The sequence below is a fragment of the Schistocerca americana genome, chromosome 3 (assembly GCF_021461395.2).
Source record: "Schistocerca americana isolate TAMUIC-IGC-003095 chromosome 3, iqSchAmer2.1, whole genome shotgun sequence".
NCBI lineage: Eukaryota > Metazoa > Arthropoda > Insecta > Orthoptera > Acrididae > Schistocerca > Schistocerca americana.
This window is the reverse complement of record NC_060121.1, coordinates 628,173,457-628,200,797: the sequence shown is the minus strand read 5'-3', so window position 1 is coordinate 628,200,797 and position 27,341 is coordinate 628,173,457. Positions and strand designations below refer to the sequence as shown.

Genomic DNA, 27,341 nt, shown 5'->3' with positions numbered 1-27,341 from the left:
ACATCACACACATCCATGCCCGAGGCAGGATTCGAACCTGCGACCGTAGCGGTCGCTCGGCTCCAGACGGTCATCAGTCCACTAGAACTTAAAACTACTTAAACCTAACTAACCTAAGGACATCACACACATCCATGCCCGAGGCAGGATTCGAACCTGCGACCGTAGCGGTCGCTCGGCTCCAGACGGTCATCAGTCCACTAGAACTTAGAACTACTTAAACCTAACTAACCTAAGGACATCACACACATCCATGCCCGAGGCAGGATTCGAACCTGTGACCGTAGCAGTCGCGCGGTTCCTGACTGAAGCGCCTAGAACCGCTCGGCCACAGTCGCCGGCTTTCACTCTGAAGAATCGTACAAACGTACTGTTGAAACTTCCTGGCAGATTAAAACTGTGTGCCCGACCGAGACCCGAACTCGGGACCTTTGCCTTTCGCGGGCAAGTGCTCTACCAATTGAGCTACCGAAGCACGACTCACGCCCGGTACTCACAGCTTTACTTCTGCCAGTACCTCGTCTCCTACCTTCCAAACTTTACAGAAGCTCTCCTGCGAACCTTGCAGAACTAGCACTCCTGAAAGAAAGGATATTGCGGAGACATGGCTTAGCCACAGCCTGGGGGATGTTTCCAGAATGAGATTTTCACTCTGCAGCGGAGTGTGCGCTGATATGAAACTTCCTGGCAGATTAAAACTGTGTGCCCGACCGAGACCCGAACTCGGGACCTTTGCCTGCACACTCCGCTGCAGAGTGAAAATCTCATTCTGGAAACGTACTGTTGTTTGACCACTGCACAGACTCTCGTATGGAAGACATAGTAACAGGCATCCCTGGCATAGAGAGGCGTCTGAAGGAGTTGAAGACGTCACCAGATCTGGATGGAATCCCAGTTCCATTTTGTCAAGAGTACTCTTCGGCATTAGCACCTTGCTTAACTTGTTCTTTTTTGCAGTCTTTTCGTGAGAGCACCACGTGACTGCATAAAAGAACGGGTGACTCGTAGGTATAAGAATAGTAAAAGAAAGAACCCGCAAAATCACAGACCAGTAGCCTTAATATCGGTTTGTTGAAGAGCATATTCTAAGTTCGAATATAATAAATTTCCTTCTGTCCACAAATCAGCACTGTTTTAGAAAGGACAGATCGTACGAAACTCAGTTTACCTATAACGCTTGACGAACCGTGGGTGAAGGGCAACAGGTAGGTTATGGTTGGTGGGGACTTCAACCTTCCCTCGATATGTTGGCAAAAATACTTGTTCAAAACCGGTGTTAGGCAGAAAACATCTTCCGAGATTGTCCTGAACGCTTTCTCCGAAAATTATTTCGAGCAGTTAGTCCACGAACCCACGCGAATTGTAAATGGTTGCAAAAACATACTTGACCTCTTAGCCACAAACAATCCAGAGCTAATAGAGAGCATCATTACTGATACAGGGATTAGTGATCACAAGGTCGTTATAGCTAGGCTCAATACCGTTTCTTCCAAATCGACCAGAAACAAACGCAAAATAATTTTATTTAGAAAAGAGGATAAACTGTCACTAGAAGCCTTCCTAAGAGACAATCTTCATTCCTTCCGAACTGACTATGCAAATGTAGATGAGATGTGGCTCAAATTCAAAGATATAGTAGCAACAGCAATTGAGAGATTCATACCTCATAAATTGGTAAGAGATGGAACTGATCCCCCATGGTACACAAAACATGTCCGAACGCTGTTGCAGAGGCAACGGAAAAAGCATGCGAAGTTCAGAAGAACGCGAAATCCCGAAGATTGGCTAAAATTTACAGACGCGCGAAATTTGGCACGGACTTCAATGCGAGATGCCTTTAATAGGTTCCACAACGAAACATTGTCTCGAAATTTGGCAGAAAATCTGAAGAAATTCTGGTCGTATGTAAAGTACACAAGCGGCAAGACGCAGTCAATACCTTCGCTGCGCAGTGCCGATGGTACTGTTACCGATGACTGTGCCGCTAAAGCGGAGTTATTGAACGCAGTTTTCCGAAATTCCTTCACCAGGGAAGACGAATGGAATATTCCAGAATTTGAAACACGAACAGCTGCTAGCATGAGTTTCTTAGAAGTAGATGCCTTAGGGGTTGCGAAGCAACTCAAATAGCTTGATACGGGCAAGTCTTCAGGTCCAGATTGTATACCGATTAGGTTCCTTTCAGATTACGCTGATACAATAGCTCTCTACTTAGTAATCATATACAACCGCTCGCTCACCGATAGATCTGTACCTACAGATTGGAAAGTTGCGCAGGTCGCACCAGTGTTTAAGAAGGGTAGTAGGAGTAATCCATCGAACTACAGACCTATATCATTGACGTCGGTGTGCAGTAGGGTTTTGGAGCATATACTGTATTCAAACATTGTGAATCACCTCGAAGGGAACGATCTATTGATACGTAATCAGCATGGTTTCAGAAAACATCGTTCTTGTGCAACGCAGCTAGCTCTTCATTCGCACGAAGTAATGGCCGCTATCGACAGGGGATCTCAGGTTGATTCCGTATTTCTGGATTTCCGGAAAGCTTCTGACACCGTTCCTCACAAGCGACTTCTAATCAAGCTGCGAGCCTATGGGGTATCGTCTCAGTTGTGCTACTGGATTCGTGATTTCCTGTCGCAGTTCGTAGTAATAGACGGCAAATCATCGAGTAAAACTGAAGTGATATAAGGTGTTCCCCAGGGAAGCGTCCTGGGGAATGGTAGAGAGATAGTATGATTGTGGTTCGACAAACCCTCTGCCAAGCACTTAAATGTGAATTGCAGAGTAGTCATGTAGATGTAGATGACGCCTCAAACCGCGCGGCCACACCGCGCGGCTGAGAATGCAATACGTTGCGCCCTTGCCGAGTAAATTGGAAGTGAAAATAGCCAATTAAGCCGTTGCTTACTCAAAATCAAGTGGCCCACCAGATACAATTAGCGTCATTGATAGCGCACGATATTGCTCAGTTTTGGATGCGGGTTCGATCCTTATTACCGTCCCACGTCCAATTTTTGTATCGCTCTCTTGTTCGATTTCAGAAAACCAAACGAAGAGCACGTTTGCTGACATCGTCTCTGAACTTGTTTGCGCAACGGCCTGATAGGCTAACTACAGTGCTAATTAACTCGGAAACAGCGCAAGGTATCGAATTTTTTCTTAACAGTTATTTCTCAGGACAACCTACTCTGCAACATTCTTACAAGCTTTTCAGACTGTTTCTGACCAACCTATGTACTTAAGAGGTACTGTAATCTGATGTTTGCTAACACCAGCATAATCTGATAATTACTCACAGACAGTGCATCCCTAAACTATATTAGGAACTGATTATGCGAATGGATGCACACAGTGTTTTATGTTTGCTGCATAGGTTACAGATTTTGTACTGATTGTATGTTATTGGTTGGGCCGTCATTTTGCTAGATGTTTTTGTATGTTATGATTAAAGACGCTGTGGTACTGACTGTGTGCACAATTAGTAGCTTATATTAAAGTTAAAATAACATATGGTTGTTTTCTGTTTATAGTACTGAACTGCTTGAAGTTAGTTTCTGCGGTACTTTCTTGTGCCTTGGATACGTGCGAATTCGGAATGAGGTTCGTGTAGCAAGATGCATGTTTATGGCAGTTTTCAAACGGCAAACCGCAATGGTCCATCAAAACGGAAGCCAATGTTCTTAAATGTTATAGCATTTATGGTAAACATTTGATCCTATGGACTCAAGATATTTCTTAAGTTGCTTTTCGCTGACACGCTTTCTTATACTCTTGTTGTTTTAGTTATGACGTAAATTCATTTAAATGGAGTATAATCTGAATCTTATATTAACAATTTGTTGCTGTTGTTAATATTTTATTTTGGAAGCATTCCGTTTATGGAAAATTTGGAAATTTGTGGTAACGTCTTATGTGACCAAACTGCTGAGGTCAGCGGTCCCAAGGCTTACACACTATTTAATTTAACTTTAACTTAATTAGAATTATTTTAATACCTTCAGCTGCTAACGGGCGTTGATATATTTCAACGAGGAGAGGTGAAAAGGTGTGCCCTGATCGGGAATCGAACCCTGAATCTCCTGCTTACATGGCAGACGCTCTATCCATCTAAGCCACCGAACGGGCCGGGGTGGCCGAGCGGTTCTAGGCGCTACAGTCTGGGCCGCGCGGTCTACGACGTCTTGACACTGTCCACGCGGCTCCCCCGTCGGAGGCTCGAGTCCTCCCTCGGGCATGGGTTTGTGTGTCGTCCTTAGCGTAAGTTAGTTTATACTTACATGGATATCGTGACTGTTCTTTCGGATATGTCCGAAAGAACAGACACCATATCAATATAAGTATATAGTTCAGGCAACACAGGCCATGACCTTCTTCTTCTGAGCGGATGCACACATATTCCCCGAACTCTCACGGGACTTGGGAAGAATGTCTTCCACGAGTAATGAGCGTGATGGAGTGGGACACTACGAATGTAGTGTGTTGACATACAAGGTGAGAATGTGGGTCTGGCGGGAGGGTACGCGAGATAGTCCCTGCTGTCGCGCTATCCGCTGTGCTTTCGGTAGCTCAAAAAAATGGTTCAAATGGCTCTGAGCACTATGGGTCTTAACTTCTGAGGTCATCATTCGCCTAGAACTTAGAACTACTTAAACCTAACTAACCTAAGGACAACACACACATCTATGCCCGAGGCAGGATGCGAACCTACGACCGTAGCGGTCGAGCGGTTCCAGGCTGAAGCGCCTAGAACCTCTCGGCCACTCCGGCCGGTGGAAATTTTAAGTGCTTCAGCACTCTCCTAAAGTTAACTCAACGACGGCATTTTGCCGTACATTACAGCCTCATCAACAAACACACCCTATCCGTCAGATCGTTTGTCTACACAGAGATTGAGACTGGTGCTACCACACTTCGCTGGGGCGCTCGGACTTCCGTTAACCGCCTGCAGTGGGACACCGTCTCAAACGGTTCTCGAAAATCTAGGAATATGGAACCTACATCTACATCTACATGACTACTCTGCAATTCACATTTAAGTGCTTGGCAGAGGGTTCATCGAACCACAATCATACTATGTCTTTACCATTCCACTCCCGAACAGCGCGCGGGAAAAACGAACACCTAAACCTTTCTGTTCGAGCTCTGATTTCTCTTATTTTATTTTGATGATCATCCCTACCTATGTAGGTTGGGCTCAACAAAATATTTTCGCATTCGGAAGAGAAAGTTGGTGACTGAAATTTCGTAAATAGATCTCGCCGCGCCGAAAAACGTCTTTGCTTTAATGACTTCCATCCCAACTCGCGTATCATATCTGCCACTCTCTCTCCCCTATTACGAGCTGCCCTTTCTTGCACCCTTTTGATGTCCTCCGTCAATCCCACCTGGTGAGGATCCCACACCGCGCAGCAATATTCTAACAGAGGACGAACGACTGTAGTGTAAGCTGTCTCTTTAGTGGACTTGTTGCATCTTCTAAGTGTCCTGCCAATGAAACGCAACCTTTGACACGCCTTCCCCACAATATTATCTAAGTGGTCTTTCCAACTGAAGTTGTTCGTAATTTTAACACCCAGGTACTTAATTGAATTGACAGCTTCGAGAATTGTACTATTTATCGAGTAATCGAATCCCAACGGATTTCTTTTGGAACTCATGTGGATCACCTCACACTTTTCGTTATTTAGCGTCAACTGCCAGCTGCCACACCATACAGCAATCTTTTCTAAATCGCTTTGCAACTGATACTGGTCTTCGGATGATCTTACTAGACGGTAAATTACAGCATCATCTGCGAACAACCTGAGAGAACTGCTCAGATTGTCACCCAGGTCATTTATAGCCGGCCGCGGTGGTCTAGCGGCTCTAGGCGCTCAGTCCGGAGCCGCGCGACTGCTACGGTCGCAGGTTCGAATCCTGCCTCGGGCATGGATGTGTGTGATGTCCTTAGGTTAGTTAGGTTTAATTAGTTCTAAGTTCTAGGGGACTGATGACCTCAGATGTTAAGTCCCATAGTGCTCAGAGCCATTTGAACCATTTTGATTTCATTTATATAGATCAGGAACAGCAGAGGTCCCAGATGATTTGTCGTCTATTACTACGAACTGCGACCTTCCTGACAGGTAATCACGAATCCAGTCGCACAACTGAGACGATACCCCATAGGCCCGCGGCTTGATTAGAAGTCGCTTGTGAGGAACGGTGTCAAAAGCTTTCCGGAAATCTAGAAATACGGAATCAACTTGAGATCCACTTGAGATCCCCTGTCGATAGCGGCCATTACTTCGTGCGAATAAAGAGCTAGCTGCGTTGCACAAGAACGATGTTTTCTGAAACATGTCACGGACTGCGCGGCCTCTCCCGCAGGAGGTTCGAGTCCTCCCTCGGGCATGGGTGTGCGTGTTGTTCTTAGCATAATTTAGTTTAAGTAGTGTCTAAGTCTAGGGACCGACGACCTAAGCAGTTTGGTCCTTTAGAAATTCACACACATTTGAACATTTTTTATTGCATTCTTTTTAACAATTATTTCTCAGCACATCCTATCCTGCAACAACCTTACAAGCTTTTCAGAGTCTTTCTGACCGCCCTGTATAATTCTGCTTGGCATAGCTAGTTATATACACACCATGGATATAGTACAACTGTCGTATCCTGCCTAGTTCTCAGAGATGGGGTATCTAGGAAACCTGCTTTTTGGATCGCTAGACAATTCAATCAAATCGTATTAAAGAGTTTTATTACGAAATGAATCAATGACAATACTTAAATTTGAGAAATACATAGATGTATGACAAGCAAAGGGCTGCATGCAATATAATTATTGTCCTTCAGTATAAGGATTCCAATACAAGTAAAGTAATACAGTGGATGGTTCTGTCCAGGTGGCTGATCTTAACGCTTCTGCAGAACTCGTAGGACTGGTCGAACTGGGCCGCGGCCAGTCGGCGTGGCGCTTATATCCTCTTCGCGTAGAGGACGGTGCCGTCGCGTTGTCCAGCAGAGGGGTCGGTCAGCGTGCAGTAAACTGGCTGACGTCTTCTTCACAGCCCCCTCTGCCCTCTCGTTTCGGACTGGCGTTCCGGCGCTTCACTTTACGCCGTAACAATAACTCCGTGTATCTGACATGAAAGGAATACCGACACTCTGCAAACGTAATCTATGAGTCAGAGGTTCCAGCACCTCAAGGTTGCTCAGCTGGCAGACCCACAAGAGGTGCTGCGCGAGCGGGCGACCTCACACCAGCGCGCCAGTTCTCGGCTTGCGGCCAAATTTCTACCGGTGGAAGACCAGCACCGTCAACACTCGCGGCTCCCCACACAGTCCTCTCTCTCTCACCTCAGATCAAATGGTTCAAATGGCTCTAAGCACTATGGAACTTAACATCAGTCCCCTAGACTTAGAACTACTTAAACCTAACTAATCTAAGGACATCACACACATTCATGCCCGAGGCAGGATTCGAACCTGCGACCGCAGCAGCCGCGCGGTTTCCGACTGAAGAGCCTAGAACCGCTCGGCCACTACGGCAGGCTCTCTCACCTCTCTGAGTCACCAAATAAACACATTCTCCATCAGAAAGTCACACCACACTAACCAGTGAAAAACCACAGGAAGTAGTTCCGACCTGGGAAACATAGACAAAAACGTACCACACTTAGCACACATGTCGTCTTTGTTAATTTCTCCACAAAACATTCGTCTTCTGTACCGTTGAAAAACTTTCACATTTGCATATACACTTATAATGATATAGTATGCATTTGGCTATACTACACTGTTTAAATGACACACATTAATTTGGGATTCTAGGATGTAACGGAGCAGAAACGGTCATGTTATTATCCTTTACGTAAAATCAGTTTATTCACGGTAGTGGCAGTTCAGAATTATTTTTACATTCTTCCAGATGCTGGTACGCAACGTACTGTGTGAGTGAATAACTCGTCGCATTTGTACTATTTTTGTTGGTAAGTGCTAACGCCCCCCCCCCCCCCCCCCCTCTCCATGAACCATGGACCTTTGGACCTTGCCGTTGGTGAGGAGGCTTGCGTGCCTCAGCGATAAAGAACAGATAGCTGTACCGTAGGTGCAACCACAACGGAGGGGAATCTGTTGAGAGGCCAGACAGGCGTGTGGTTGCTGAAGAGGGGCAGCAGCCTTTTCAGTAGTTGCAGGGGCAACAGTCTGGATGATTGACTGATCTGGCCTTGCAACACTAACCAAAACGACCTTTCTGTGTTGGTACTTCGAACGGCTGAAAGCAAGGGGAAACTACGGCCGTAATTTTCCCGGGGGCATGCAGCTTTACTGTATGGTTAAACCAATAACAAATAGGAGTGCGGGTAAGCTACTGCAAACAGCATAGTGAACGCATTATTGTGGCCAAGATAGACACGAAGCCCACGCCTACCACAGTAGTACAAGTTTATAAGCCAACTAGCTCTGCAGATGACAAAGAGGTTGATGAAATGTATGATGAGATAAAAGAAATTATTCAGACAGTGAAGGGAGACGAAAATTTAATAGTCATGGGTGACTGGAATTTGATAGTAGGAAAAGGAAGAGAAGGAAACGTAGTAGGTGAATATGGAATGGGGGTAAGAAATGAAAGAGGAAGCCGCCTGGTAGAATTTTGCACAGAGCACAACTTAATCATAGCTAACACTTGGTTCAAGAATCATAAAAGAAGGTTGTATACATGGAAGAAGTCTGGAGATACTGGAAGGTTTCAGATAGATTATATAATGGTAAGACAGAGATTTAGAAACCAGGTTTTAAATTGTAAGACATTTCCAGGGGCAGATGTGGACTCTGACCACAATCTATAGGTCATGAACTGTAGATTAAAACTGAAGAAACTGCAAAAAGGTGGGAATTTAAGGACATGGGACCTGGATAAACTGACTAAACCAGAGGTTGTAGAGTGTTTCAGGGAGAGCATTAGGGAAAGATTGACAGGAATGGGGGAAAGAAATACAGTAGAAGAAGAATGGGTAGCTTTGAGAGATGAAATAGTGAAGGCAGCAGAGGATCAAGTAGGTAAAAAGACGAGGGCCAGTAGAAATCCTTGGATGACAGAAGAAATACTGAATTTAATTGATGAAAGGAGAAAATATAAAAATGCAGTAAATGAATACAAACGTCTCAAAAATGAGATCGACAGGAAGTGCAAAATGGCTAAGCAGGCATGGCTAGAGGACAAATGTAGAGGCTTATCTCACTAGGGGTAAGATAGATACTGCCTACAGGAAAATTAAAGAGACCTTCAGAGAAAAGAGAACCATTTGTATGAATATCAAAAGCTCAGATGAAAACCCAGTTCTAAACAAAGAAGGGAAAGCAGAAAGGTGGAAGGAGTACATAGAGGGTCTATACAAGGACAATGTACTTGAGGACAATATTATGGAAATGGAAGAGGATGTAGATGCAGTTGAAATGGGAGGTATAATACTGCGTGAAGAGTTTGACAGAGCACTGAAAGACCTGAGTCGAAACAAGGCCCCGCGAGTAGACAACATTCCATTAGAACTACTGACGGCATTGGGAGAGCCAGTCCTGACGAAACTCTACCATCTGGTGAGCAAGATGTATGATACCGGCGAAATACCCTCAGACTTCAAGAAGAATATAATATTCCAATCCCAAAGAAGTGTTGACAAATGTGAAAATTAACGAACTATCAGTTTAATAAGTCACGGCTGCAAAATACTAACGCGGATTCTTTACAGACGAATGGAAAAACTGGTAGAAGCCGACCTCGGGGAAGATCAGTTTGGATTCCGTAGAAATGTTGGGACACGTGAGGCAATACTGACCCTACGACTTATCTTAGAAGCTAGATTAAGGAAAGAAAAACCTACGTTTCTACCATTTGTAAACTTAGAGAAAGCTTTTGACAATGTTGACTGGAATACGCTCTTTCAAATTCTGAAGGTGGCAGAGGTAAAATACAGGGAGCGAAACCCTATTTACAACCTGTACAGAAACAAGATGGCAGTTATAAGAGTCGAGGGGCATGAAAGGGAAGCAGTGGTTGGGAAGGGAGTGAGACATGGTTGTAGGCTATCCCCGGTGTTATTCAATCTGTATATTGAGCAAGGAAACAAAAGAAAAATTCGGAGGAGGAATTAAAATCCATGGGGAAGAAATAAAAACTATGAGTTTTGCCGATGGCATCGTAATTCTGTCAGACAGAGCAAAAGACCTGGAAGAGCAGCTGAACGGAATGGACAGTGTCTTGAAAGGAGGATATAAGATGAACATCAACAAAAGCAAACCGAGGATAATGGAATGTAGTCGAATTAAGTCGGGTGATACTGCAGGTATTAGATTAGGAAATGAGACGCTTAAAGTAGTAAACGAGTTTTGCTATTTGGGGGTCGGAATGGCCGAGCGGTTCTAGACGCTACAGTCTGGAGCCGCCCGACCGCTACGGTTGCAGGTTCGAATCCTGCCTCAGGCATAGACGTGTGTGATGTCCTTAGGTTAGTTAGGTTTAAGTAGTTCTAAGTTCTAGGGGACTGATGACCTCAGCAGTTAAGTCCCATAGTGCTCAGAGCCAACAACAAGTGCGTACTTTACGCATTTTGGTACCGTAAGCAATAGTTCAACCTGTTAATGTTAACAAATTAAGGAGACGAAACAGTCTACAGCTTTGTAGTGAGAATGAGTGTTCTATGAAAATGGAGAGAGGGGGGAGCGGAGGGTGCAGGACAGACAGCGGAAACAGCGATATATAATTGAGCAGTAGGATGGAAATACACTTCCTGAATTAGGCAATGAGCTGTTCCGTCTTCACAAATTGTCTGTCGATCTTTTCCTAGATAATACAACATCTCTTGTTTCTGCAGGTTCGTAAGCTAAGGCTAGTTTGGGAAGTCGTTTACTGTCCACTGTTTGTATGCGTTCGTACCAGGTTTTCCGGACTTTGGTTGTTCTGCTTTCAGTTGGCTCTACTTTAGTTCTGCTCGTACAGTTTCGTTTTTTATGTGGTCTGTTCTTGAGCAATCTTTTATTCTTCTTACAAATTTCATTGGTGTGCATTGTATTTTATCGAATGTTCTTTTTCAGGTACCCTGTAAATACTGCTATGAAGATATACTAGAAGAGATACAGCTTTATACAATTATACTTTCGTTTCTTGTCTGACCTTATTTTTAAATACATTATACATGATACCATATATACTTCTAAATCTAATCAATTTTAATCTAGACCATTACATATCACTGTCTAGCTCAATCTGAGATCCTAAATAACTAGACTTAGAACTACTTAAACCTAACTAACCTAATGACATCACACACATCCATGCCCGAGGCAGGATTCGAACCTGCGACCGTAGCGGTCACGCGGTTCCAGATTGAAGCGCCTAGAACCGCACGGCCACACCGGCCGGCTAGAGGATATCACTTTTATATAAAATCACATTATGCACAATAATTTTGGATCGAATAGGATGGGCCTCAGTTAACCGCCACGTTTGCTTTCTACTATATTTCTGTTCAGATTGTCAGATGCTTTAACGAAATCTATAAATCCTATGCATGGTTGTAGGCTATGTTGTCGTTTCTTCTCTATTAATTGTTACATAATAAATTAATTACTATTATTCAGCTTCCTTTTCTAAATCCAGTCTGTTCTTCGTCAAAGGAAATTTCCAATACTGAGTCGAGAAAACTTAACAGACCTTCTTTCTTGAACATAGGTACCACTGCTGTTTCCGATGAGTGAGGTATTTTTCACTTGTTTGCCAGCATTGGTTGAATATGATTGACAGCCTCTGTTATAGGATCGTACCTCCGTATTTTAATAGCCTTACGTTGATTTTATGTATTCCAGTTTCTTTTCTGTGTTTAATTTCTTTTGAGGATTTCTGTAGCTCTAGTATTGGAATGGAGTCAACTTCTTCTACTTCTTACGATTGATTTTCTTGTTCTCTCTGCTGGCATCATAAATCTTTGTAGCGCTGAACCCACTGACCTTCTCTATCTCGTCTCCTCTTATTTTGTCCTTCTCACTCTTCTTCCACTCTAAATCTACCTGTTGTGGGGGCTGGTCAGGGTATGTCGCCTGGAATGGAAACTCTACCGGGCATCAGCCGCCAGTGACCCACACTTAGCTCTGGGAGGCGACTTCGCTGCAAATTAAGGTTATGCAGCCAGATAGTGGAGAAGCCAGGATTGCCGCTTCGCTTCCAGCGTATCACAGAAACCTATAGCACAGCTGAACGCCTGCTCTCCGTGTACAGGTGATCCTGACGGAGTTGCCTATCGACCTGTTCGTGGAGTCGATGCCGCACAGCCTGTCGATTCTTGAGGCGCTGTACGCGAAGGTGTTCCTGTCGGACGGGCTGGACTTCAGCGTGCGGCTGCTGCGGCCCGAGGCGGTCATCCTGCAGATGGCGCGCGTCTTCTCGGACGGCGACCAGCCGGCGGGCCCCGGCGCCGCGTCGCCGCTGGTCTGCTCGTGCAAGAAGCTGCTCAAGGTCATCGTGCTGTCCGAGCCCAAGCTGCGCAAGGCGCTGCAGCAGCGCCGCCGCGCGCTCGACAAGGCCATCGAAGGCCTCGGCCAGCACGGGCTCGTCGGCACCTCCGACGAGACGCTCACCAACCTGCACGACGCGCTCAAGGTACGCCTGCACGCCCTTCCCGCTCCGCTGCCGCCGCGATACTTACCGGAACGTAAAGTAGGGACTGAGCTTACTGGCGCTTTCTTATGGGAACTGGCGACTGGTATATCACGAATACTGAGCCAGTAAACGAGTATTTTCAATGAAATTTTACATTTAAATATATTACACTACTGGCCATTAAAATTGCTACACCACGAAGATGACGTGCTACGGACGCGAAATTTAACCGACAGGAAGAAGATGTGATATGCAAATGATTAGCTTTTCACAGCATTCACGCAAGGTTGGCGCCGGTGGCGACACTTACAACGTGCTGACATGGGGAAACTTTCCAACCGACTTCTCATACACAAACAGCAGTTGACCGGCGTTGCCTGGTGAAACGTTGTTGTGATGCCTCGTGTAAGGAGGAGAAATGCATACCATCACGTTTCCGACTATGATAAAGGTCGGATTGCAGCCTATCGCGATTGCGGTTTATCGTATCGCGACATTGCTGCTCGCGTTGGTCGAGACCCAATGACTGTTAGCAGAATATGGAATCGGTCGGTTCAAGAGGGTAATACGGAACGTCGTGCTGGATCCCAGCGGCCTCGTATCACAAGCAGTCGAGATGACAGGCATCTTATCCGCATGCCTGTAACGGATCGCGCAGCCACGTCTCGATACCTGAGTCAACAGATGGGGACGTTTGCAAGACAACAACCATCTGCACGAACAGTTCGACGACGTTTGCAGCAGCACGGACTATCAGCTCGGAGTCCATGGCTTCGGTTACCCTTGATGCTGCACCACAGACAGGAGCGCCTGCGATGGTGTACTCAACGACGAAACTGGGTGCACTAATGGCAAAACGTCATTTTTTCGGATGAATGCAGGTTCTGTTTACAGCATCATGATGGTCGCATCCGTGTTTGGCGACATCGTGGCGAACGGACATTGGAAGCGTGTATTCGTCATCGCTATACTGGCGTATGACCAGACGTGATGGTATGGGGTGCCATTGGTTACACGTCTCGGTCACCTCTTATTCGCATTGACGGCACTTTGAACAGTGGACGTTACATTTGAGATGTGTTACGACCCATACTCTACCCTTCATTCGCTCCCTGCGAAACCCTAGATTTCAGCAGGATAATGCACGACCGCATGTTGCAGGTCCTGTACGGCCTTTCTGGATACAGAAAGCCAGCACATTCTCCAGATCTCACACCAATTGAAAAAGTCTGGTCAATGGTGGCCGAGCAACTGGCTCGTCAGAATACGTCAGTCACTTCTCTTGATGAACTGTGGTATCGTGTTGAAGCTGCATAGGCAGCTGTACCTGTACACGCCATCCAAGCTCTGTTTGACTCAATGCCCAGGTGTATCAAGTCCGTTATTACGGCCAGAGGTGGTTGTTCTGTGTACTGATTTCTCAGGATCTATGCACCCAAATTGCGTGAAAATGTAATCACATGTCAGTTCTAGTATAATATATTTGTCCAGTGAATACCCGTTTATCATATGCATTTCTTCTTCGTGTAGCAATTTTAATGGCCAGTAGTGTATGTTGGTGCATAAGTTCCTAGCGTTTATGTTTTGTAAATTGGTATTACGGCTGCTATGCGTTTATTTATAGATTGTCATTTTTTATTCGTAGTTCACTATAGCTATTCAAGTTTATTTATTATCATTTTGTCATTTGGAGGTAGAAAGTGGAGCTGAGGGCGCTAGAAAATGGAATGCCAAGAGGAGAAATCGGAACATTTACGACATAGTCTTCTGTTTGAGTTCAGTGGAAGGGTGGCAGCAGCGGAGGCAGCCAGAAACACTTCCGCCGTATATGGGGACAATGCCATTGGATGGAGCACGGCAAGAAATTGGTTTTCTCGTTTTAAGGAGGATAGTTTTGACATTAGTGACACCCGACGTTGAGGAAGACATTCGGGATTTGACGAAGATCATTTAAACACATAAATAGATAATGATCCACGTGAGTGTGCTCAAGAACTGGCAAATGTGATGGATTGTGATCACTCCACCACCGTGCGACAATTGCATGCAATGGGGAATGTTCAAATATCCGGTATATGGATACCGCATGTTCTAAGGCAAAATCACAAAAATCAGCGGGTGGCCATGTGCATCTCGGCTTCATCTTCATCAGTTGGTTAGTGAGCAACGCTGGCCATTCCTATCCTGTACCGTTACTGGCGACTAGAAATGATGTTTTTATGCTAACGCAAGCAAAAGAAAGGAATGGCTGAGCCCAAACGAAGAGGCCACTTCCCGTACAAAAACCTGCGCGCATCCACAAAAGATTGTGGTGTACTGCTTCCCCGAGGTGAAACAATCACTGCTGACATTTATTGTCAACAACCGAGACGTCCTGCAGACACAGTCCGAGAACAACGACCAAGAAGACTGCGTGGAGTGCCCGCCCGCCCGCATTCTAGTTAACTGAGGAAAACACTTTAGAGCGGTTGGGTTGGGAAGTCATTCCACGCCCAACTTATTCGCCTGATCTTTATCCAACAACCTTCAAGGGACTTCCGTTCCGGATGAAAATGCGCTCCGAACATGGCACGAAGAGCTCTTCGTCTCAAAGTCACGTAATTTCTACAGTCGCTGAATCGTAAAATTACCCCAACGTTGGCAGACTGTTGTAAATAGTGAAAGAGAATATATTATTGGTCACTTAAGTCTCTGTTATGCGTAACCTTTTTGTTTATTAAAACTTATGGAAAAACGCTACAGACTTATTCATCAACCCAATATTTTTCGGCTAAGGACGCGACGCAACCCACATTGCCGATTAGTTAGGAAAATTCAGACAACCATTTATGAAGGTATTGTATATGGTCCATCAAATTCCGGGCGTGCAGCCTCATAAATTTGACTTCTTTTTCCAATATTTCGGCTGAATACCGTCCAACCATCTTCAGAGTGAGCCGAGGTGTATTTTCGCGCCGCGAAATTATGAGGATGCACGATATTGTATATGTTTCGATGTCCCTCCCAGAATTTGGCAGGTGTGTTATCTGTAGTGTTTCGGGCTATCGATATTACCAAAACGACTAAACCGCGGCGGTGATCCAGTTGCAGGTTGCTTTCTAATGGCTTCCAGGGGCAACAAAAAAATTGATTTTCAGTATTTCATACAGCCATTACGCAAATTTAAAAAATTAAAATACTGTAATAATCTACACATTAAAAGACATAATCTTATGTTGCAGGCTGAACACAGTAAGAAACAGTGTTTATGTACTGAGGAAATGTTTCTCACGGCTAGCAAATTACGCCGACTATATTCATCAAACATTGACATCCAAAAACGTTTACCCATTACAAAACTTTAAAACATTTTCTCTCTTTGACATCACCCACAAAATAATGAAAGAAAAAAGTTTATTCCTTACTAAAGGGGCGTGCTGAAAATGATTGTCTCTGAATTTGTCAGGTGAAATCTTTTGAAGCTTTTGGAATAAAACAAACGTTACCAACATTTTACATATTTCTTCGTCATGTCTACACGTTTGTTTCTCAACATAGTCACCTCGACAACGAACACATTTCTCCCAACGAGAGAGCAGTTTGTTGATACGGTCACTGTATAATGTCTGACGTCGTCGGCGAAGCCCCAACCTCACCGCTTTATCACTATCGAAGGGAAGTCATCGAATTTGTTATTTAAGTTTTGGCAGCAGATGAGCCCCGTCACACACATTGAGGTTAGCACCGCCGTTTCCTTCAACTCAGCGTCGCACATTACTGATATCGATACAATCATCACCGTACATTCTTCTGTGGATTTCAATTGGAGATACGTGTTCTGCAGTTAGAAACTCAATTATAGCACGGTGTTTCTCACGCACCGACATAGTTACGTCATACACCTCTATGTTGTGGGCTACAATTCGGAGGGCTCTATCAGCAAAGGGTTGCAACTTGAATGAGCGAAATGGGAAAGCTGTCCGAATGATATGCATGACATGTAATATCTCAACCGATATTGAGAATAGAATAAGGAATTCTGAGACATTGCTTTCTAGCACGCCCTCGTACATTTTCGCTATTCATCGAGTAAAAATTCAGCATAAGGCATAACGTCGTAACTTATTAGTTCTTTACTACTAACTCTACTCGATACACATTTTGCAGACACAATCGACCTATACCGTTGAATGTACAGCAAGCATTTCAGGAGGTACTACGTCATAAAACATTGATATATGTGAAAAACTAGCTTTTGCTTGAAACTGAGCGCAGATTACTCGCAGTATACTCATCCAGTGTTTAATGAGAGCGCTTAGCGACTTCCAATAAACTTAAAACACAATCCCATATTTATTCTAACTTTTTCTCGCCAAGTGCTTAACGTAAAATGTTTAACACATTAACTCATTTGCAGGGTAATCAGACGTTCGGACTGTTTTATTCATGGTAGTTCGATTCTTTAATGAATCGCGGGTTTACTGGTATATTCAGATTTGTTTACGTAAGATATAAATAGAGTGGGCCCAAATAGGCACCGACTAAGGAGGCGCAGTGGTTAGCACACTGGGCTCGCATTCGGGAGGACGACGGTTGAAACCCGTATCCTGCCATCCTGATTTAGGTTTTCCATGATTTACCTAAATCGCTTCAGGCAAATACCAGGATGGTTTCTCTGAAAGGGCACGTCCGCCTTCCTTCCCCATCCTTCCGTAATCCGATAGAACGGATGACCCCTTCCCCATACCAACCAGCCAACAAACCCAAGTAGACTGTTATTTGTTTCATATGCTGTAGTCCCTCTGATATAAAGGTAATGTACAGTATGTGACTATAGCCGAAACGCCCTAGGCCCAACGTACGTTCACTGCCGCTGCTTAAATTTTGAACAAATGGTTCAAATGGCTGTAAGCACTATGGGACTTAACATCTGAGATCATCAGTCGCCTAGACTTAGAACTAGTTAAACCTAACTAACCTAAGGACAGCACACACATCCATGCCCGAGGCAGGATTCGAACCTGCGACGGTAGCAGCAGCGCGGTTCCGGGCTGAAGCGCCCTAGAGCTGCTCGGTCACAGCGGCCGGCTTTTGAACAAAACTCATCAGCAATAACGATCGAAGACTTATGGCATAAAAAGTCACCTTCGTTGTCAACGGCCTTGTCAAAGAGGGCAAAGGAACATACTGAAGTTCAGGGTTACCTTTTGTCCTTGAGTTGGGAAACTGACCCTAAAAGGCAGCAGAATCAGCAATGATCAACGGCATTAGGGTGCAGAAGGCAGTGGAAACCACTGCACTAATATACATGGTTCAAAATGGTTCAAATGGCTCTGAGCACTATGGGACTCAACTGCTGTGGTCATAAGTCCCCTAGAACTTAGAACTACTTAAACCTAACTAACCTAAGGACAGCACACAACACCCAGCCATCACGAGGTAGAGAAAATCCCTGACCCCGCCAGGAATCGAACCCGGGCACTAATATACATAATGTGTACACACAGGACATGACACCTCTAATTGTAAAAGTATCATGATGGTATCTTCTCTGGTAAAAGATTCCGGATTAGTGTCCCAGTAGGACATGCGGAATGTATCTGCCAATAAGGAGGTGATGCTAGAAAAAGTCTGAAAAACCAACGAATAAGTAACATTCTATGTGTCGAAACGTGAACTGTTGGAAGTCTGAATATGATAGGCAAGTGTTGCTGGGTAGTCACTTCTGACTGCAATGTTACGTGTGTGGGAAGCTGCGAGATAGGCACTCCAGAACAACAATAAGCTTGGAGTGAAGGATCCTTATCCGGTATGAACATTCTTTATGACTCGATGGCTTCGGTACAGTATTCTATGGCAGAAATCCAAGTGCCCGTCATTGCTATTGGGTAGTGTCTGGCGTAAGCCAAGGCAGCGGAATGCGAGGGTAGCGGCCGGTTGAAGGCGCCCTGGCTGATCAAGGCGTGAGTCAGCTCCAAGTCGCAGCGAGGCTGGGCCGCTGCGATGGCGTACCTCGCCTACGGGCTGTGCCGACTGGCAGAAAGAGCGCAGTCCCACGTTGAATCTAGAAATGGCATCAGCTTACTGTTTGTAACATCGTACCCGAGGTCTATGGTTTGGAGTAGACTGAAAGGTCTAAACCAGAAGCTCAGACTATTCTGCGACTGTATAGGGTGCGAATTTTTCGACCTCCGCTGTCGAGTGGAAAATTGTAGGTCTCCGCTCAATAGTTCAAGTGTGCACTACATGCAGGAAGCTGGCACTATGGTAGCGGGCTACATGTGACGTGCACATGTTTTTTTTTTTTTTTTTTTTTTTTTTTTTTAGGTTGGAGAAACCTCCGGCCACACCGCACATCCTTGGACTCAGATATCTATTACCTGCCAAAACCAAAGATACATCCACCACAGTGTCCTCAGAGAATGCTCGCCTCGCAGATCTGATATAGAAAAGAATAATACGTTATTAATAAATTTGAGGAGCATCCAGGGAAAGATCCCAGAACTAGAATCGGCAATGGAACGTTTACTGCCCAGATAACGTTAGTAACAGAGAGCTATTTAAAACCAGAAGTGTATAGCAATGAAATATTAAGTTCAGATTCGTGTGTTTATAGGTTAGTAGACAATGGTGCCAACATATTTATTGCAGTAAAGAACTCGATGGTATCTACCGATGTTATCACGGTTTTCTAATGGGTCCAGAGCTCTAGTTGTAGAGCGCTTCAGGTAGAACTTGCAGAACATCGTTTAAAATCTTCCTGATCACGCTGTTGTAATAGGGGGTGATTACAATTTGACAGGAACAGATTTAAAGAGTCATGCTATCAAAACTGGTGCCACAGACAGAGATTCGTATGACATTATTCTCAATGTCTTGTCCAAAACTTACTTTGAGCAACAAATTAGAGAACCAACTGAAGAATGTAACCTCTTAGATCTCCTAACAACAAACGGACCTGAACTTCTCGAATCAGTTCAATCAGAGCAAGCTGCCATTGAGCTTAACGCTGAGATAGAATCTATGACTACGGTTATTACAAGGAGTGTTAAGACACGCAGGAAGAGATTTTTGCTAAGAGAGAGTAACAGGATACAAATTGCAGAGTATTTGAATAGTTAACACCAAATATTCAGTGCAGAGGACGAAGTAGTGTAGCCCAAATGGAAAAAATTCAAAAGCATCGTTCAAGATGCCTTAGACAAGTATGTTCAGAGCAATTCTTAATGGATGGGAGAGGTCCAACGTGGTTTAATAGCTGCATTAGAAAACTGTTGTGTAAACAAAGAGAGCTTCATCACAGATTAAGAAGTCAAAACCTACCAGACAAACAAAAGCTGAAGGAACGGAACATGAACATAAGGTGAGAAATGAGAGAAGCGCTCAATTATTTGGAAAATAAAATTTTGTCAGTCGAACTGACTAAAAACATTAAGAGGTTTTGGCCTTACGTAAAATCACCAACCGGTTATAAATCATCTATTTAGACATTCAGTGACCATACAGACACCGAAACGGAACATAACAGAGAGAAGATAGAAATAATGTATTCAGTCTTCCGAACTTATTTAAGCGCAAAGTTCGTAATACGGTCTCTCTTTTCAGTCATTGCAGGAACGTCCAAGTGACAGATACTGACATAGTCAATTTCTGAATAGAAAAGTAACTACAATCACTTAGTAGTGGAAATGCGTCAGGACGAGATGAGATACATGTAAAATTTTACAAAGATTACGCGAAACAACTTGCTCCCCTTCTAACAGCATTTTATCGTAGAGGTCTGAAGCAACGAAGGGTGCACAGCGACTAGAAAGAGGCCCAGGTCATTTTCATTTTCAAGAAGGGTCACGGGACAGATGCATATTATTATTGGCCTGTATCTTTGACGGCAGTCTGTTGTAGAATTATGGAACACGTTATCTGCTCAAGAATTATGAAGTTTTTGGAGAACGAAAATCTCCTCTATGTAATGAACATGGATTCTGCAGACAGAGACCTTGCGAAACTGAGATCCATAGCGCTATAAGCAACGGCGCTTAGGTGGATGCCGTGTTCCTCGACTTCGAGAAGTCCCGCACTGCCGTTTAGTGTAAAAAGTACGACCTTGCCGAGTATCAGACCAGATTTTCGACTACGTTCAAAACTTTCGTACGGATAACACTCATCGCGTCGCTGTTAACCGAAAAAAATCAGCAGATGTAAAGATAATTTATGGAGTACCTTTACTGTTTACAATTTATATAAATGATTTTATCGAAAGCGTTGGAATCTCTTTCAGACTGTTCGCAGATGATGCAGTTGTCTATAAGAAAGTGGCAACGCCAGAACACGGTATCGATTTGCAAAGGGCCTACAGATGACTGATGAATCGCACGGGCTCTGGCAGTTGACTCGAACGTAAATTACTGTAACACATTGGACATACATAGGAAAAGAAAGTCACCACTGTACGACTTCATTATTAATGAAAAATTTGTTTAAAATATATAGTAGTAACTATGCTGAGCGACGTTAAGTGAAATGACTATGTAAAACAAATTGTATGAAAAGTAGATGCCAGACAAATTCATAGAAAGAATCTTAAAGAAATGTAACTCATCCACGAAAGAAGTAGCTGAGAAGGCGCTTTTTCGACCAATTCTTGTTCATCAGTCTGCGGCCCTTACCAGGTAGGACTGATAAAAGAGATAGAGAAGATCCATCAATAGCGACGCCTTTAGTCACAGGATCGTATGATCGGTGCGAGAGCGTTACAGAGATGCCCAACGAACTCCTTCGGCAGACGCTACAAGAGAGTTCTTGTGCATAGTCGAACAATACATTAGTTCTTCCCACATAGGCATTGCGAAATGACCACGATGAGAAAATTAGAGAAACTAGAGCAAATGGAGAAACTTACTAACAATCATTCTTCCCTTGCGCTATTCGCGATTGGGGCAGGGAAGAGGAGATGAGTTAATGGTACCAGGAACACCCTTCGTCGCACACCGTCAGTTTGCTTGCGGAGAAATGTAGATGCAGATGTAAACTGGACGGCTTCGTCTTAACTGATCCAATTCAAAGCCCGGAAACAGCTGACGGCTCTTAGCTCAGCGGCTTCGCCTAATTTCTGACGCTGTTCTGTTAGGCTGGACTAGTTGAGTCGTACATTATACCAATGAAGGGCGTGGAGACTGTACCGATCAAATGCACCACACTGAAGGAGTGCTGCTACCGGCTGAGCCGGGATCGTTTGTACTCTTTCCGGCTGAGCGTGTTATGACGGAAGGCAGGCTCCCGTCACACAGTCGGCTGTGGAAACTCTGAGCTGTGCCATAGCACGTGGCAACCCAGTCAGCCACTGACGACACAAAGCGGCACCGCACGCTACTGCACAAGCAACGTTGCAGCCTCTTACTGCAGAATTACGTCGGTTGTTGGCACATACTCGTATATTCCCTGCCTGGTTGTAAAGGACTGCCTGAAGCTTATGCTGCAACATCCAACAACCCTACCACAACAAAGGTCAAAATTTAATGATTGTGGCGTTGCTCACGCTACTAAATACTGCATTTTCGGGCAACAACAAAGTTATTATGTGGAAGGTGTCATTAGAGCACAGTTATTAAAGACATTTCATGTAATAATGAATAAATTAGGCACTCATCTTTTCGTGTTTCCAACGCTGGTCTCGTTGTAAAACCATGGCTCAATCGTCGAAAATCTAGGTGGTGATGATTCCAAGCTCGGATGCAAAAAGGCCTAGGTTTTATTCTGTTATATTCAAAAGTTTTGTAGATGCGCTTCACAAACCATCCTTGAAGATTAAACCTTTCAAAGTTAGCACAATAGTGATGTAAAAAAAAAAAAAATCAGCACTCTGAATTTAAGTTACACTTCTTTTTTATTACTTTTGTTGCGATAGCATGTAACGCACAAAACATCACTTCACAATACAAAACATACTTGAAAACATCTTCTTCACTGTTAAAGTTCACATTTTATAAGCTGACTACGTTATGCGTCTTTCCAACATAACGTCCAAGACTTGACTTTTTCAGGGTCCGACTCTAACTACTGCTTACGCGCCCAAAAATCAAGAATTACAAGTACGTCAAAGATCATAGTGACAAAAGAAAGAATACACATAAGAATAATATCATTGCAACATAAACATATCGATGTATCACAAATGAAATCAAATCTGAATGTGTTAAGTAGTTAACAGAAACACAGTAGAATATCGCTGTTATCGAGAGGTCGAGTTGAGATGCCGTAATGGTTGCGTAATTCAAGTACCATTACAAACAGAAGGTACAAAAACTGAAAAGGGAAATGCGGAGGCTCTGCCTAGATATGGGATCCTTGCGTGATAATATTACGGAGCAAGTCGAAAAGTTCAAACAACGACTGTTCGTTTTGCATTGTGGCGACATAGAGGAGAGAGTACCATGAATATGATAAGCGAAGTGGGGTGGCAATCATTAACAAAAAAGACAGTTCTCATTGCTGCGAGATCGTTTCACGAAATTGTTATCATCAAATTTCTCCTCCAAATACAATAAAGGTTTTCTTGACATCCAGCCACATAAGGAGATACGACATCGTGATAAAGTAACAGAAAGCAGAACTCGCACTTAAAGATTTATTTGCCCATTTTTGCCACGTGCTGATCGAGAATGAACGGTCGACTAGTGGTTTGAAAGTGGTTCTATGAACTCCCTGCCAAACACTTAAGAGTGTACTGTAGAGTAATTATGTCGATGTGTGCCTTTAGCAAGAAGATCCACATATGTCCCGTTACACGCGCTAACGTTTGGTGCCGAAAGGGTGGCCTGTCTAGCAGGCGTTCGCTACTTCGCGTTTTCTTAAGCGTAATAAGGATACTACTTCCTAACTCCTAGAGACATCGCCAATGCCGTAAAAACACCTCCTCTTCACTGTTGCACCCCACTTAATGGCAAGTAACGTTTTTTGTGCATTTGCCAAACCAAAGCACTTACATCGAATTGCCACAGCGTACATTGTGATCTATCAGGTCAAATCACTCGTTTTCAGGCATCCACTTTCCAGTGGCAACACTCTTTATATCAACTCAAGCATCGCATAGCATTGGCTACAGAAATATGTGGCGTATGAGGAACTGCTGGACCATTTTACGCCATTTCTTTAATTCCCTAAGCACAGTGATTGTGCAAGCTGGACTGCCGGTAACGCTGTGGAACTCACAAGTGATTCCTTTGACAGACTTCATGCGATTTTTTGCAACCACCCTTCGCAATACTCGACGGTGCCTGTGCGTCAGTATGTGAGGACTTCTTGGTCTTTGATAACAGTGATTGTTCCTCTGTACTTCCACTTCTTCAATCACATTATCAAAAACCGACTTGGTCAGCTTTAGGAGGACTGGAATGTTCCCGATGGATATGTTGCATAGGTATCATCCAGTGAGTGATCCACACTCGTACTCGCCAAGCTCTCCTGACCGACCCATTCTGCTTCTCTAATGACAACACAACACTCCGCGCCTCGTTTTGTACTGGCGGTTCCACGTCTCGTTGCATCTACTGGTCGATTCCGTATTACATAGAAGTGTCCGAATACTTTTGATCAGATAGTGTAGCTATTATAAGAATGAAAGTCCCACATGCCAACAATTATTTGTGTTCGGATCCTGGGACTTCTTTTTCGCATGGTAGCCATCATGGCTACGGCTAGCAAGGCTGCGACAAGAATGTAAATGGAAAACTCAATAATAAAACCCTTCTACTGCCCTTTCAATGGCGTTTACCTTGCGGCAATCTACATTTTGAAGAGACTGCTTCATCATCAGAACTTCACTTCTTATTGAATACGGAGCTATGGATGGTATGGACGAACAGAGCGAGTTGAATGTCAAGAATTCATTCACGAGGGAGCCTCACGGTGAAAAATCTACAATGTCAAACGCATGGAAATAGACGCCAATTATCCCGCGAAATCTGCTGGCGTAGTTTCAGTAACCAGTATTGGTTTCATCAGTGATGAATTATTTACAGCTAGCTGATAAACCTAAAATTAACTTATTCCCATATTTGATTAGTCCGTCTCCACCTTCCTCCTCTCTCTCTGTCCTCAGCTCTCCTCCCACTGTCCTCCCCCCCTCCTCTGGGTCCACTTCCTCCTCCCCACCTCCTCCTCCCCACCTTCTTCCCCCCTTCTTTGTCCATCACCCCGCTATCATCCCCACCCCTACTCTAATGAGACGTTGGTGGTTTTTACTCCCATGGTATTCCTGTAATACGTGCACTAAGTTTGGTTGAAACAGATACAGATGCTTATAAGGAGATGTTGAACAGATATGACTTATTCTCTGCTGTTTTACACCATACGATTCTAGAGAAGATGCTAACGTTATCTATGGTATTCAGTCATGTGCCTTGGTCTCGGGTCCCAAAACACGTTGACAAAATTACTGGCTCGCTGCAGTGTTCTTTATACAAGTTTCCCAAGTCAGTTAAATACAGAGTAAATACCAACAGGTAATTTTCGAACATTTTTACGTCAGCTCTTCTCATCCACACCGCCACCCCTAGTGATAGTGGGGAATATTACGCCCACATTACTTTTTACGCAGTACGACAAATAAGTCATGTACCCAACAATTTCGGATGAAATTGCTCCAAGTGATCCTAAGCTATGCTTCAATTTCATCCCTTCTTATTCTCATCCCTCTGCGATGTAGGTGCTTCTTAACCTGACGGTGTTCCTTTTTAGATAGTGATTAACCAATGAAGTTAACCATTATGTCTATGTAAGCTCGTGGTCTAGCTGCAGCGACTTTGACTAGTAATTAAAACCTCCTGGGTCCCGCATTCTAACCTCTCAACTGTTAAAATTTTAATTAAAAAATCATCAGCAATGGCGGCCATAAGACTTCCGTAATGAGAAGTCACCCTCGTTCTGCCAACGGCTTTGTCAAAGAAGGCGGAGAAGTGGACAGAGGTTCAGGGCACTCTTTTGCCCTTGGAGTGGAAAACTGCCCCTAGAAGGCGAAAGAATCAGCAATGATTAACGGCATGAGGGTGTTGAGAGCAATGGGAACCAACGCATTAAAGACAAATAGTGTGTATCACGAGACATGTTGCCTGCAACTGAAATTGTATCATAATGATCTCTCCATTTGCAAAAGATTCTCGACTAGTTCCCCATTTGGATCTCCGGAAAGGTACTGCCAAGAGGTAAGTGACCATGAAAAAAAGTTTTAATAACCAACGAAAGGATGCCGTTCTACGAATAGGGGCGTGGAATGTCAAAAGCCTGAACTTGATAGGGAAGCTACAAATTCTGAAAAGGGAAATGCTAAGGCTCAGTCTAGATAAAGGAGGGATCACTGAAGTGTAGAGGAAAGAAGACAAGGGTTTCTGGTCAGTATAGGGTAATATCAACAGCGACAGAAAATAGTACAACAGGTGTAGAATTCGTTATGAATAGGAAGGTACGGCAGAGAGAGAGATACTGTGAAAAGTTGAGTGATACGGTTGTTTTCATAGAATCAACAACAAACCAACACCGACAATAACATCACAAGCTGAAGTTGAATAGACAGAGGAAATATATGAAGATAATGATCGGGCAGCTCAGTACGTAAACGGAGATGAAAGTCTAATAGTCGTGGGATTGGAATGCGGCTGTACGGGCAGCAACAGAAGAAAGGGTTACGGGAGAATATGAGCTTGGCAGTAGGAATCAGAGAGGAGAAAGACCAACTGAGTTCTGCAGTAAATTTCAGCTGGTAATAGTGTATACAGTCAGGTGACAAAAGCCATAGATTACCTCGTAATATCGTGTCTTTTGTCCGGTGTACTGAAGCAACTCTAGGCGCGCAGTCCGGAACCGCGTGACTGCTACGGTCGCAGGTTCGAATCCTGCCTCGGGCATGGATGTGTGTGATGTCCTTAGGTTAATTAGGTTTAAGTAGTTCTAAGTTCTAGGGGACTGATGACCACAGATGTTAAGTCCCATAGTGCGCAGAGCCATTTGAACCATTTTACTGAAGCAACTCAATGAGGCATCGACTCCACAAGTCGTTGGAAGGCCCCCGCAAAAATACTGAGCCATGCTGCCTCTATAGCGGCGCATAATTGTGAAAGTGTTCCCGGTGCAGGATTCTGTGCAGGCACTAACCTCTCCATTACGTCCCACACGTAACTGATGTGATTCGTGTCGTGCGACCTTGGTGGCCAAGTCATTCTATCGAATTGTCCAGAATGTTTTTCAATCCAATCATGAACAACTGTGGCACTGTGACAGCGCATTGTCATGGATAGTTGAAGTCCACGAATGGCTGCAAATGGTCTCCAGGGAGCTGACCATAACCTTTTTAGTCGATGATAGGTTTAGTTGGAGCAGAGGACCCAGTCAATTCCATGCAAACACAGCCCACACCATCATGGAGCCACCACCAGTTTGCACAGTGCCTCGTTAACAACTGGGGTGCATGGCTTCGTGGGGCCTGTGCCACACTCGAACCCTACCATCAGCTCTAACCAACTGAAATCTGGACTCATCTGACCAGGCCACGGTTTTTCGGTAGTCTAGGGTCCAGCCAATATGGTCACCGGCCCAGGAAATGCGCTGCAGGCGATGTCGTGCTGTTAGCGAAGGCGCTCGTATCGGTCGTCTGTTGCCACAGCACGTTAACGCCAAATTTTGCCACACTTCCGCAAAGGATACTTTCGTCGTACGTCACACTTTAATTTCTGCG

At 44.3% G+C, this 27,341-nt stretch overlaps 1 protein-coding gene across 1 annotated transcript in view; it reads left to right on the top strand.

Annotated features, from left to right (window-relative positions):
* The window catches only part of LOC124606264, a 402,667-nt gene that overhangs the window by 82,464 nt on the left and 292,862 nt on the right, over window positions 1–27,341 (top strand). The window contains exon 3 of the mRNA XM_047138242.1: window positions 12,257–12,637. Within this exon, the coding sequence (XP_046994198.1) occupies window positions 12,257–12,637 (381 nt within the window). The remainder of the gene's footprint in view (window positions 1–12,256; window positions 12,638–27,341) is intronic.